The sequence below is a fragment of the Dermacentor albipictus genome, chromosome 1 (genome assembly GCF_038994185.2).
Source record: "Dermacentor albipictus isolate Rhodes 1998 colony chromosome 1, USDA_Dalb.pri_finalv2, whole genome shotgun sequence".
Lineage (NCBI taxonomy): Eukaryota > Metazoa > Arthropoda > Arachnida > Ixodida > Ixodidae > Dermacentor > Dermacentor albipictus.
In genome coordinates, this window is record NC_091821.1 from 430,173,379 (window position 1) to 430,186,503 (window position 13,125).

A 13,125-nucleotide genomic window follows, 5' to 3' on the forward strand; every position below is an offset into this window, starting at 1 on the left:
AGTGGAATATGGGTTTAGATTTGTCGTGTTAGAAATGCCCGCCTCTTCGAATAATCTCGATCGGGGACAAAAATTATTTCATGTGCCACAGGTGATTTTTAAAAATTCCGGGAGATCTAAACATGACAGCCACGTGTATGTCCGAGTTCACCACACTGCGGACTTCTGTAATACGAACAACTCCGTGACCGACAATGGAATCGAACATCTGCATTCGTTCACGGCAACACAATGCTCTAACAATTAGGCCACGATTGCACGCGCGTTCCTCCCGTGCGAAAGCCGACTGTAACACGCCTGCCAGGTGCGTCACCTGCGAGTTTCTCGCTTTCTTTCCTCGTCACAGCCCACGCTCAGAGACGCCGTCTCCGAAACCGGCCCACACTCCCCGGCATCTTCGCCGTATGGCAGCTAACGCTACATAGAAACTGCTCGACGCTCTACCGACTGTAGTGTAGTGACTGCAATGCCAAATCTACCAACTCGAGGATCGGCCTATGTCGAACAGGTTTTAAGGTTTCATCGTTGGAGTGCAAATGTCATTGTCGTTTCACCATAAGCCACATGAAATATTGTGCAGGTACGTACGATTGCATAACACGTATACGCTGATGACGTAACAATGGGCGTTTCGCTCGCTGACGCTCGCCGGGTACCTATGCCGAACCGAACAATCGGCATGTTATTGGCATGTCGTAAGCTCGCGTCGATCCACCCGAGTAAATCTCGTCGCCGTCACGCACTCATCGTCATCACCGTCTTGCTGCTAGCGTCACATACATGCTCTCGTCAGACACTTAACTTTCCCTCTCACACAAAGATGTTGGTCCACGTGCTAGTGCTTTGCGTAATCCCAAACGATGATTGCTAACCAACTGTTCGCAAACTGCCTCGCATAATGTATATTCCCACTGTGTGGGATCTGCTTCGTGTTTAACCGCGGATGCTTACGTCCCAATATTGCGCAAAGGTTTGGAAGGGACGCTTAAGTGGAGGACCCTGGATTAATTTTGACTACCGGTGGTTCTTTAACGAGCGCCCAAAGCACAGTAAGTGGGCGTTTCTGTATTCTGATCCAATCGTAATGCGACCGCCGCCACCATCATCGAACCCGTGGCTTCGAACTCAGCCGGGCAACTTCACTGAGCTGCCACGGTCGGTTATTCGCAGGTAGCGACGAAGAAGGTCAATGTGCGCATAAAAAAGAAGCTATCTAGGTTACACGGCCATGTTGTGGGGAAATGTGCAAAGAGCTGCTGTCAAAACAGCCGAACAAGTGAACACTGTGTGAAACATACTGGGATACCAAGACACAGCTCCGAGCCTGACAAGTGCTGAGTTACGTGATTCTGGGCTTTTGCGCGCAAGCCACAAAGCGAAGACAGGAGACCTAACGTGTCACCATTTTCATATCCTACTTGGTGGGTTAAAAGATTCCTTTTTGTGGTGTTGTTTGTCGTCTTTACCAAGCGAATGTACGGCATCCATCGCCTGTGTATAAAACTCAAACCTTTTCGCCAATAAGATATAGTTGAAAGTTGGCGCTTGTGTTTGTCAAGTCTCCTGCCTTCGTTCTCTTGTATGTGCGCAAAAGTCTACTGTCATGCAATGTTACTAACCCACCCAAGCCAATGCAGTACCCTACTGAGTCACGTGTTGGTTGGACCGGATTTTGGAGGCTTGAGCCGGAAAGAGAGAGAAAGAGTTGACTTTGCGAAGGCTGGCTGCGGGACATATTGATCCCTCCCAGTTTCATTGCTCCTTTTTACCTTTCTTTCTCTCTCTCTCTTTCGTGATTTTTATATTGACCATTTCATTGCAACATATACAGCGACAACTGCTACCGCCGCTGGCATTTCTACGTCTATTACAATATGGCGCAAGTAGAGAACACTTATTCAATTCAGTCTCCGTTTTGTTTTATTTGTAAGTGACCTAGAGCTTTTAAATTCGTTCAGTTCTCTAGCTGTGTTATGGTTTTGGCAAGACAGCAAAGAGTGGTATTGTGCTTTTTGTATACCATCGTAATGCCGTATGCATGCTAGCACTAATATTCAAAGTAATTGTATCAATTCGTTTTGTTTTTGGCAAACAATATATTGCACTTGAAATGCTGGCGAAAAGTATAGGCGACATTTTCATTGCACATAGTCTCAGCCATTAACGTATTGGTACTCTTTGGCACCATTGAAAATTGAGGAAATAGCTTTAGCGTAAACCATTTCCTTAAATCAGATGGGCACACAACTATTGTAGATTGCCTTTTGTGATTATGCTTAAATATGCACTCGTTATACATGTAAGCTCCCTAAAATGTATCACTGTTCATCACGGGGGTATTTTTTTCATGCAACAAACATAATTTTGGTCACAGGGATCAACAGTTGCCTTTAACAATTGGACAAAGCAGTACGGCGATATAGTTGGGTGAGTCAGCTTTTTTTCTACTCTTGACGCATAATAGATGTGATACTATACCTTGCATGAATCGCGCTAGTTTTCTTATCTGTTGACTGGTGGTGAGCCTCCCATCTGTGGTAGATGTTGCGAGAGGCTGACCAGCCTCCAATACTTGCTGAAATGCCGGAGAGCAAAAGCGATACAGAAAAAACACTTTCTGCTTGCCCAAGAGCCGCCGATTTCCGTCCGTTTAGCGATGTTTTTGGTGCGAAACCGTTTTTTTAAACTAAAGCAGTTCTACACTGCTTAACTGATATTGTGTTACATGTGATCAGGCTAGGAAATTCACAGCAGATTCTCTCACCAGAAGCTTGCGCCGCTATAGTTGCTATATGTAGCGCCCGTACCTCCATGTCTGTGCTTTTAGGGCCGTGATGAGGCCGTAGTTCTACGGTTACTGACACTTTTTATGCTCATAGCCCTCTTTATATTTTTAAACGGAAATATTATATTTAAAATAGAAACATTGCTTTTTACAGCAATTGTTTTCAGGCGTCTATACAGCCGTATGACACCTACTCTTCGAAATTCAATGAACCATCGAACACTACATCAGTTGTTCGGTGCTCGTTGGCCAGAACTGGCCCTCGCACCATCAAACCCCCCCTCCCCAATCAATGTCATTAGGACACACTTGTTGTATCAGAGTGACAGTTCGTCGCAAATGGTGGCCAATAATTTCAAGAAAATTCTACTTTGTCTGCTTCTTTAAGCATGTTCTCAAATTACAGCTATGAACACTGGTTGGTGAAGGTGTAAGGAAGACGCCGTGTAAATGAGGCGCAATGATTGCAGGTGTGCAGACCACGGCTCCTAATAATAGTTTGTCAAATTCTTGTAAAAGAGGATTAACATATATTGTTCTGTTTACGCTGCGCTCCGGGGTGTTGACGTGGCCTTCAAGATCGCGCCCGCACTCGGGATTTCAAAGGCCGCGATGCTGGCAAATCAGTTATGCGGTAATCCGTTAGGTGGAGGAAGTTTTATGCGAGGAAACATTTTTATCCAACCAAAACAAGCGAAAACCTGCTACCTAGAATGCTCTTCCGGACATCCTCAAATTCCACCAAATTGTCGCATTCTGAGATGGCGACATTTTGAGAAATTCACAGACGTCTCAGCAGCTCTGCGGGCAAAGAAGAACTGAGAAGATTGCGAATTCTACGATATGGAAGGCTTTGACCATGTTCAGAATTATAGTGCTAGCACAAGTTCCAAAGAAAGCTTCACAGCTGAAAAAAATTTATACTGGTCCGAGGGCTCGAAACCGGAAAACACTCCTTTCAAAAGCTATCTGAGCTTCGAATCTCCCTGAGATGCCCGAATAGATTTCCCCTGGGTCGGGCTACTTACAAGTTTTTTTTTTTTTAAACAGCCAAGCTGTTTGCCTCTAGCGCCCGTATGTGTCCCTCGCATGCATTCCCAAGGGGGTACTCTGGCCGGCTTACGTCCGTATCACGGCTAGTGAATGGGCCGATCGCGGAAATAGTGCCACACCGGTGAATCCGGCTTCAAGCACTCTGCCAACTTCAAAAAAAAAAGTTCAAATACGTCAGCATGCGCAACGGCGTCCTGATCAGGCTCGCAGGACCCAGTTCAAGGCTACGTGACATTGGTCTAGTGGATCAGGTGATAACGCAGATTCGCTTGCCAAGCAGCTTCACAGATCGGGAGTGGGTCATTTTTTTTCATAAAACTTTCTCAACATTTCGGATTTCACCAGAATTAGTTATTTGAAGGACATTTATCAACTTTGACACACAAATATCAGTTTGCTATTTTACGATCGGTCATGGCGTCCAGCGTACATCCCCAGCACCGTTGTGAAGTTCACAATCTTCGGCATTGTTAAGTAATAATAGGCTGCTGGCGAACATGGATGTAAACACACTTTTCGGCTTTCGACCGGCATTCCGGCTTTCTTGTCTTGAAACGCAACAGAGAGCAAGGTAGTAAAGGCGCGCAAGCGCGCAGTGACTTTTTTTTTCATATTTCGCCGGCTTTCTTCAGAGGCAGTCAAAAAAGCTACGTAAAAGACATCATGGAAACTTACATGATGATGTCAGTACGTTCTGCAAGTATTCAATTACGACCTATGCCCCTAAACGTAAATTTAGGAAATTGCACAGTTAAATGTAATTCGCTAATAAGTTACAAAAAAATTGGGTGCGTAACAGAAGACGACTACAAAGAATATGTTGTTGGTCTCATTTGCTTAATGAGCAACTACTGTATATTTATGGGTTTATTTTGGCTACGTGAAACACCTGGTATAATTGAGCTTTTTTTCTTCTTTTTTAACAACGTAGGTTCTTCAACGGAGCGGTGCCTTTTCTCCTGGTTAAAGATGTTGACCTGTTAAAGAAAGTTCTAATCGAAGACTTCCACGTGTTCTCTGAACGAGGGGTTTGTAAATTTATTTCTTCATTTTCTTATTTTTGAAGTAGTAGCATTTCGTTTTACCAAGACTAGACTAAGCGCTATCAAACTCGACTGATAGGGTGATGTTCGCGAATGTGAAGGGGAAGATTGTTTATTTGATTTTACTTGATGTAAAATGAATGAAGTGACAGGGTGAGAACGTTTACTTATGTGAAAGCGCCGAGACGTCATCCTGGAGAGCGCACCTTTTAGCTGTCTACGGTGAAGTGAAGGAAGGAACGTGTTGCTTGTTGCAGTTTGTGGTAGCCTTACAAAAGTGTCCGGCAATTGCTTTCCGCGAGCGCTCACTATTAAACGTGACACGGTCCAAAATCCCTGACGTTGCATCTGGTAATTTAACAGCAGCCGGTAACACAAGGAAGGTTGACAGAGGGCACAGTACATGGCGTACCATCCATTCCGAAATGATTCCCACGGCTCACAATTCATACTCGATGCCCGTTTCCCGGAGGCACTTGAGGAGGAGCCGACGCAGCTCTCTCCTAAATACCCAGTGACCTCGCGCGAACACGATGTCACTTAGACAGCGTAACGCATGATGAGTTGCGATAGGCACAACGTAACGCCGCATTCATTCTTATTTTACTCACAGTATTTTTTTTTACTTGTGTTTACAGTATCAGACAATACCGCGTGTTCCAGCTACCGTTAGCCATGCGGCCCAACAACAATAACAACAAACATATTTAAGAAAGATGGCGTCATCATAAGATCTATTGTGTTCGGCTGCCATAGTTTTGAGAATCTAACACCGTATAGGTCTTAAAATGGTATCTAGCACCGTGCTTTCTAAATCTTCAATTTTTTTCGTGGAATTGCTTGGCGTACGTTAGTTTCGACGCCCCGTAAAGGGTGTTTCTGCGAACACTTCCAATAGTTTAACGCGACAGCGTTAAGGAGCTCGTGTCGCAGAAAAGTCGGTGCCGTTGGCATCGGCGGCCTTGGCCGTGAGGGAAAAATCCCCGCAGGCAATTCATAAATAAGAGCAACTTGCAAGATGGGCTGCGTGGGAATCGATCCAGGGTCTCCGGAGTGTGAGGCGGAGACGCTGTAACTCAGCCGTGAGTTCGAGCGTTTAAAGTGGTATAAAAACGCCCTTAGTGAATTTGGTGTTGCCTTACAAACGTGACGTAGAAAGCTATATTGCTGTGTATATTGGTAATTATGAGCGTGTAAATTACAGAAGTCGCAGTTAAACGCGTAGCGAAGTACGTTTCCGCCAGATTTCTTCGGCGCTTTCCGCACACGCAGAACCATCTTGCGGCAAACACAGAAGACCCCCTCCTCTCAATGTATGGCGCTGCCCCGACAGGTGGCGCGCCACGCGAGCATTGGGGCTGTGCGGGGACCGGTGCGGGGGCGCGTCGCGGCCCCGACTCCCTCTCCCCTGACGACCCTTCGCCGTGATCCCTCACGGGTTGCAGAATCAAGCGTCCTTCCTTTCTTTAGATCACTATCTATCTATCTCTCTGCCCGTGCCGATTACGACGTTTGGCTGGCGTAGATCGTTTCCCCCTCCGAGACACCGACTTCTTGGGTTGGTTCCGCTTGCTCAGGCGCACGTTTCGTTGGCGCGCTGTACGCTGCGTTGCTCGACGCTCACCGCGTGATTGGTCGGTGCAAAGTCCGATGAGGGGCGCCTCGAAAGTGATCGCTGCGCCGTATAGCGGATTTTCTTACACCCCTTGGCGGGTCGACAGGAACGTTGTCGCGTTCCACTCTTGAAGGCGAAGGTTAAGCGTCCTCAAATTTAAAAAAAAAATTGCATGTGGCAGATAGCACAGTTATAGTTCATCAACTGGTCTATTCGAAGAGGTGGGCATGCAAGAAAAATTTAAATGCATAATTTGATAATGAACAAAAATTCACTAATTAAGTTTTAACTAATTACTTTATGACCCATATTGCAATGTGCTATTTCTAGCGGGTGAGACCACAAGGCATATCAAATGGGAAGGAATTGTGTGGATGATATCATTTACGACATATGCACCGTCAAACTTGCGGTAAAAATGCCCTCTCGTTACATTTACTTTCGTAACAAAACGTCGTTGTGTACATTAAAGTACAAAAGTAACTGAACGCCAATGCATTTCTCCGCAGTGGTCAAGAATTGATATATAGAAACTATGGCCCTATTACGTAAAACTATTCCAATACGTCTTTATTCCAATTTCCGGACGTCAAATTTGCGTAACCGCAGACCAGGCGTTGACCCGCAGGGTTGTCTGAAGAGACCAATCAAACACCCTGCGCAATTATAGGGTGTCACTTTTGTTTGCTTTAAAAACGAATTGCGTACAGCGAGCAGCTTGTATTATCAAATTGGCTGAGAAGAGGCGAGGAGCACGCTCAAGTGGAGAGATTCGAAAAGGGCCAAGCCCGTGCAGTGAAAATTGATAACCGGATGGAGAGCGTGGTGCCGGCGTTTGTCTCTGGTCCGCTTTTCCTTATGGTATCTTCGACTGGTCACCTGTATGCCCCGAAGCAGAGTCGGGTAGATCGGTCGTTTCCCGAGCTCAAAGGTAGGGGACAAGCGCGCAAGCCGAACGTGCGACTCGCTCTCGGAGGAGGAAATTGCTGATGAGAAACCACGTGACTACTGCCGACGTCCGATGTTTCGCCTATCCAAAGCTCCCGGCGCTGCCGGAAAAACCGGCGGACGTGCCGGCAGGACGAACGTTCATCGAGACGCCAGCATGCAGTGGCCTAGGTTGACAAGGTTACGGTGGGCCGTCGCCAACGGCAGCGACGCGGCGCTGCGATGACGTTTCAGTCTAGATGACCGCTCCGACGACAGGGCCCGGAGCGCCTCAGAGCGCTCCAAGATAGAGGAGAGCAATCGAGAAGAACCAGCCGAACGCAGGGCGCGCACCCTCTTTCAACCAGTCGAAGACAACGCCGCTCGCGAGAGCGCTCCAGAGTGGTCAGAAACGACCAGCCAAAGATAGCATTACTTAGCTTGCGGCAGCTGGTCGAAAATCGCGGCGGCATGCAACGGAAGGTTAAGAATGCTGCTAAAACGGATCCTCAGCAATGAAGAGTTGGCAGAACTAGGGCGCAAACGTGTTTAAAGTGCTCGAAAACATTACACGGCCACGAAGAAACATTTATTTTTACGCAAATAAACCCATGCTCTCCGGCAGGTGCGAGTAGCCAGTGCCTGAGCGATCGCCAAGAGCCATCTTTCATTGATTTCAAAACGGGGCTGCCTGTGGCTATTCAGAAAAAAAAAGACAGTTTTATTCGGTACAATAATGTATCTTTAGCGCGTGCACATCTCTCTGACGTGGTGAGCTTTCCCGGTTTTGTGACGTCGCGTGACAGGCAGGTCAAGTGGGTGGAGCCCGAAAACGTTTGGCCAATAGCCGAGGCCAAATGGCGAAAAGGCGTTTAAAGAGAAATAACTACTTTTCTTTTGTTCGGTACAACCATGCATAATCAGTGTGTACGCCTCATATCAGATGGGGAGTTGCCGCGCTTTTCGTGACACATCGTGACAGACAGGCGAAGTGGGGGTGGTCCAAAAATGTTTTTGACCCATCGCGGAGGGCTGATTGCAGCATTTGAATAGAAAAGTTTGGAATAGTTTTACGTTATAGCACCCCTGATGTCATCCTGAGAATCCGTTCCAATAGAATGCGCCTTGCGAACTCAACCATTCGAATTTGTAAATTCGAATCTGTGGCATAAGGTATAAAGTTCAAATCTTAATTAGTGAACGTTTTGTTAATTAATCAATGATGAATTTCAATTTATTGTCCAAGTAATGTCTTCCTCGTCGAAAAGACCAGTGCGTGGACTAAGATTGTGCTATCGGCCACAAGCAACTTAAAGATTTTTTTGAAAGTGTTCGCTAAAACACCCAGTATACACGTAAAGCAAATTGAAGCGTACGACAGATTCATACCAGGAGTTGTTTCTTTATGTGGAATAATAAAAAAGGACGATAGGTCATATCTAAAACATTTTAACAAGCTCAGCTATCCAGATATGCGACCTTGAAATGTGCTACGAAATCGATGTTCCAATTAAACTGTTTCTTCAAAGCGCGCCACCAACAGGCCGGCATGATTTAAGCTAACTGGAACGACGCGGCACTTTTTAGCAGATTTGGGGGACGGATATCTCGAAACTGCTGCTATAGTCAGGGAATTTCTGCTATGCAGACATGACTTCACTACTTCTATCCCTTAACTTCGCAATTACATGTGCCTTAAGGGAAGTAAATAAAACGTTAATTACCATATCTTAACTATTTACTGAAATTATTGTAGAAAAATGATTTTGCTGCTAATGTCCGCCTAGACAATGCAGGTTACAATATAGATACAACAACAATACAACAATAGATAAGACAGCTTCTTTGTTTTCTTAAAGTGCTCTACCTAAAAATAAACACAGGGCAAGTCGAGGACAGTGCCTTTACAGGGTTGTGTTCGCTGATAGAGAAGTATTGTTCGAGAACATTGCTGCCCTAACTAAATGATTTAATGCCATAGAAGTGGATGCGCAGTACCGTATTGCAGGCAAATAATTGTGAACACTTCCTTAAGATTTAGTACAGGGTTTGAGGGAACACCGTCTGGCGTGGAGTGTACATTTTCTTCTTGACAGCAAACAAACACTCGCCAAAGCTTGAAAAAAAAAAAGAACAGATACCTTAAGATTTGGATAAATTCGCTGTTTATTCTTCGGTGTCCTTAGCTAAATGCTGTAGTTAGAATCAAGCGGCTACCTTTTGGCCATGATCTCATAACTGCTGTGTTCGTGTCGCCTAAAATAGCGCGATCGCTATGTTATACGTACGGAAAGTTTTACTGTGACCTCTAAGCCTCAGTGATATCGATAGTGATTACGCAAGACGGCATATCATAGCTTATGTATCTTGTTACGAATATGCCTCAGAAAGCACACTTACGCCATCAAATAAGTAGAATACTGGTAAAAATTCGACTACACGTCTGTGCGCTTTAGCGAAACAAGTTTAATGAGTTGTCAACGTCTTCCTCTAGCTTCCAGTAGGTCTGTCTTTGTTTTCCGCTGTTGTCACTGGGACAGGTCAGCAACGCGTCCTTTTTTTCTTCCAAGATTAAGTCACGGCTTCGGTATACGTGCCCCCGCGTAATATTACAGCACATGTAAACTAATTAAATGCAGCTATAGCAGGTTGGCACATCCACACTAAGCTCATTCGAAAATCTCGGGCTGTTTTGAAAGAGCCCTTACGACGGAGTCGTGTTTCGTTTTAATGCCGTTTCTCTAGTTCGACATGCCCACTACGTCGCCGGGTACCGACATGCCTGCGCTTACAGATCGTCACAGCTTACAACTTGACCTAATCCCGGCCGTCTTAGTCATGAATGTCATTTCTTTGGTCCGCAATGTTTCCACAAATGGTCCTCCCTGAGGCTATAGGAGAAAAGGATCGTCGAATATAGTTTCCATCGCGCAATGTTTGAAGAACATAAAGCCCGGCCATGGGCATTGCTCGCATAGGCAGGTTCGACTGTGTCGCGCGTGGTGTCGATTGGTGAGTGCGCTTTGGTGTGGGTACGTGAAGCAGTCGCCAACGCGCTGGTGCTCATTTCGCCACCTGAAGCTCCGCGTGGCCGATGCCGAAGCGCGCGATTCGCAGAGAGAAACTTGCCATACGTGCCCCAGAGTGCCGTCTAAATAGTCAACTTACAATGCATAATGGCATGGGCTAGTCGGTTATTACTTGCAGGTTGCACAAGCACACGATTTACACGAGGACAAAGGAAGGTAGACGCAAGACAAGCGCTAAGACTCTAACGCTTTGATTGATTTTGTCTACCTTCTTTTGTCCCGAATTATGAGTGCACTCGTGGAACCTTCACTTACAATGAAGTGTCTCCACTTACAATGTCTTGCTAAGTAATATTTCAAGCTTAGAGTTTTTTGTTGCACAGGGCAGTTACTGAGCGAAAACAAAAAGCACCGCTAAATTAAAGCCTCTGTGCTGGTTAACAGACCCTCCTGAGTGTCATGCCTGCGCCCGTAAACCCGGATGCACTCGTGTTCGCGGCACCCGCCCACCGCTGGAAGTTCATGAGAGGAGCAATCAGTCCGGCGTTCACGACGAGCAAGTTGACGCAGGTACGTGTCTTAACCATTGCACTTGCCGCGCTTCGCTTGCGTGTTTCTTCTTTCTTTTTTTTTAAAGAGACGCTTTTGTTTGCGAACTTCACGGGGTTCCGTGACGACGAGCGCTGTGGCCTGGCTGATCCCTTGCCGAATAGGCCAACCAATTACTGCCAAGCACGTGCGCTGCGCACGCCGCTGTGTTTCTTACAGCGCAACCAGATGGCGTTTGCCTCGACGTATCCGCGGCGCCGGCCGTGCGGGGGAAAGCATGAAGAGAAGCAGAAAGCTTGCCTTCGTGCACCCTCGGCGGCACGGTAATAAGGAAGTAAACGCTTTTTGCCCATAGAACAATTCCAATTGCGCTGCGTACGTATGCGTATGCTGTCTCTTAATCTATGATGCCTTCGAGGCATCCGTCGTACTCGCGAGCAGTCAGCAACTCCACTTAAGAAAAGGCTCGGTATAGTTTGTGGGCCCCCACGCTTGTGTGTGTGCGCGTGCGTGCGTATGCTCGCGTTTCGACTCTTTATACACCCGCTAAAAGCTTCGCTGAACATAGATTCGAACTGGTTCGAACTGCTGCCTTTTTTAATGCATTTTTTAATTATTCTGGGCACTTTCCAGTACATAGGTTCCTGTATCGCCTCCGTTCGAGTCTCTTAAATAAATAACATGTGCGACAGATGGTCTGACCGAACCTCTGTTTTAGTGCGCAGCAGCCCGCTGCTCTTAACGTACGATTGTGGCCTATAGTGAACCTACAGAAATACTCAGCTATTGGTTAAAGCTTGGGGTCGCTGTTTGGATATATGCCACAATTTCCCGCATACTTCTCTCATTTCAGAGCCAACTCTCTCTTTGGGAAGTACGGCACGTGCGTCAATTGCCTGTTTTGGTATTCTTACCTCGGGGCAGCTATCGTTTCGAAACGTCATGTTAAACTGCGCAGCGTTTGTGATTGGACCACATTCCCCAGTCCTTTCCACGTAGCTGACAACGCTACGCAAGAGCTGTATCACATTAGACAGTTCTAGTTTGTGTGTAAACGTATGTACCTTCGCAGAACGGCAGGCTACCGGAGACTTGAAATGCAGCAGTAACGCTTGTAGCGACATCTTGTGACACTTAGTACAAGCAGAATGCGTTAGTAACATTTGCGTATTACCTGAGTGTTCTTGTCGCAGAAAAAGAAAGAAGAAAGGGTACCCCTGCCCACTAACTCGCCGGACGCGAATCGATCTGATTCGAAATTATGTTTCCTCGCTCACTCCCCCTACTGTTACCCTACAAGAATGAATAACCCTTCCAAACCACATCTGGAAATTGCGGAGGCGTGTCGATGCGCGCCCCACGAAAACTGATTTCACCACCTGGCCGACCCCGGACCAAGAAAATACAGATGCCTCCACACGGAGTTACCAAGGCTCGATGCTCTCCATCTCCGACGGATGCGCACGAGGGGCCCTATAACGTAAAACGTTTCCAATATGTTTTTATTCCGATCTCAGGACATCAAATTTGCGGAACCACCGACGCAAGTATCGGGCGCTGACCCAAAGGGTTGTCTAAACAGACCAATCAAACGCTCTCCCCGTTTATAAGATGTCACTTTTGTTTGCTAAAGACGAATAACATTGCCTACACTGAGCGGCTTGTCTGATCTGATTGGCTGACAATAATCGAGGAGCACGCTCAAGTGGAGAGGGATTCGATGGGGCCAAGCCAGTGCACTGAAAATCGATAACAGAATGAAGAGGGTAGTGCCAGCGCCTGCGATTGGTCAGCTTTCCCTTACTTAGCTTGTGGTCGCTGATCGAAAATCATGGCGGCATGCAACGGAAAGTTAAGAATGCCGCAAAAACGGATCCTCAGCACAGAACAGTTGGCAGAGTGAGGTCGTAAACGTGCCCAAAGTACTCGAAAACGCTACATGACCAGGCAAAAGGCTTTGCTGTACGCAAATAAACGCATGCTTTCCGCCAGGTACGAGTAGCCAGTGCCTGGGCGATCAGCGGCAGCCATCATTTATTCCTTTAAGAATAGGGCAGCCAAGGGCTATTCCGAAAAAAATTCAGTTTTCTTCGGCATACTAGTGCATCTTCAACGCGTACACGT

At 46.5% G+C, this 13,125-nt stretch overlaps 1 protein-coding gene across 1 annotated transcript in view; it reads left to right on the plus strand.

Annotated features, from left to right (window-relative positions):
* Positions 1-405: 405 nt before the first annotated feature.
* The window catches only part of LOC135908637 (cytochrome P450 3A31-like), a 38,470-nt gene continuing 25,750 nt past the window's right edge, over positions 406-13,125 (plus strand). The window contains exons 1-4 of the mRNA XM_065440487.2: positions 406-580; positions 2,375-2,427; positions 4,770-4,866; positions 10,897-11,022. Of these exons, the coding sequence (XP_065296559.1) occupies positions 10,912-11,022 (111 nt within the window). The 5' untranslated portion in view covers positions 406-580; positions 2,375-2,427; positions 4,770-4,866; positions 10,897-10,911. The remainder of the gene's footprint in view (positions 581-2,374; positions 2,428-4,769; positions 4,867-10,896; positions 11,023-13,125) is intronic.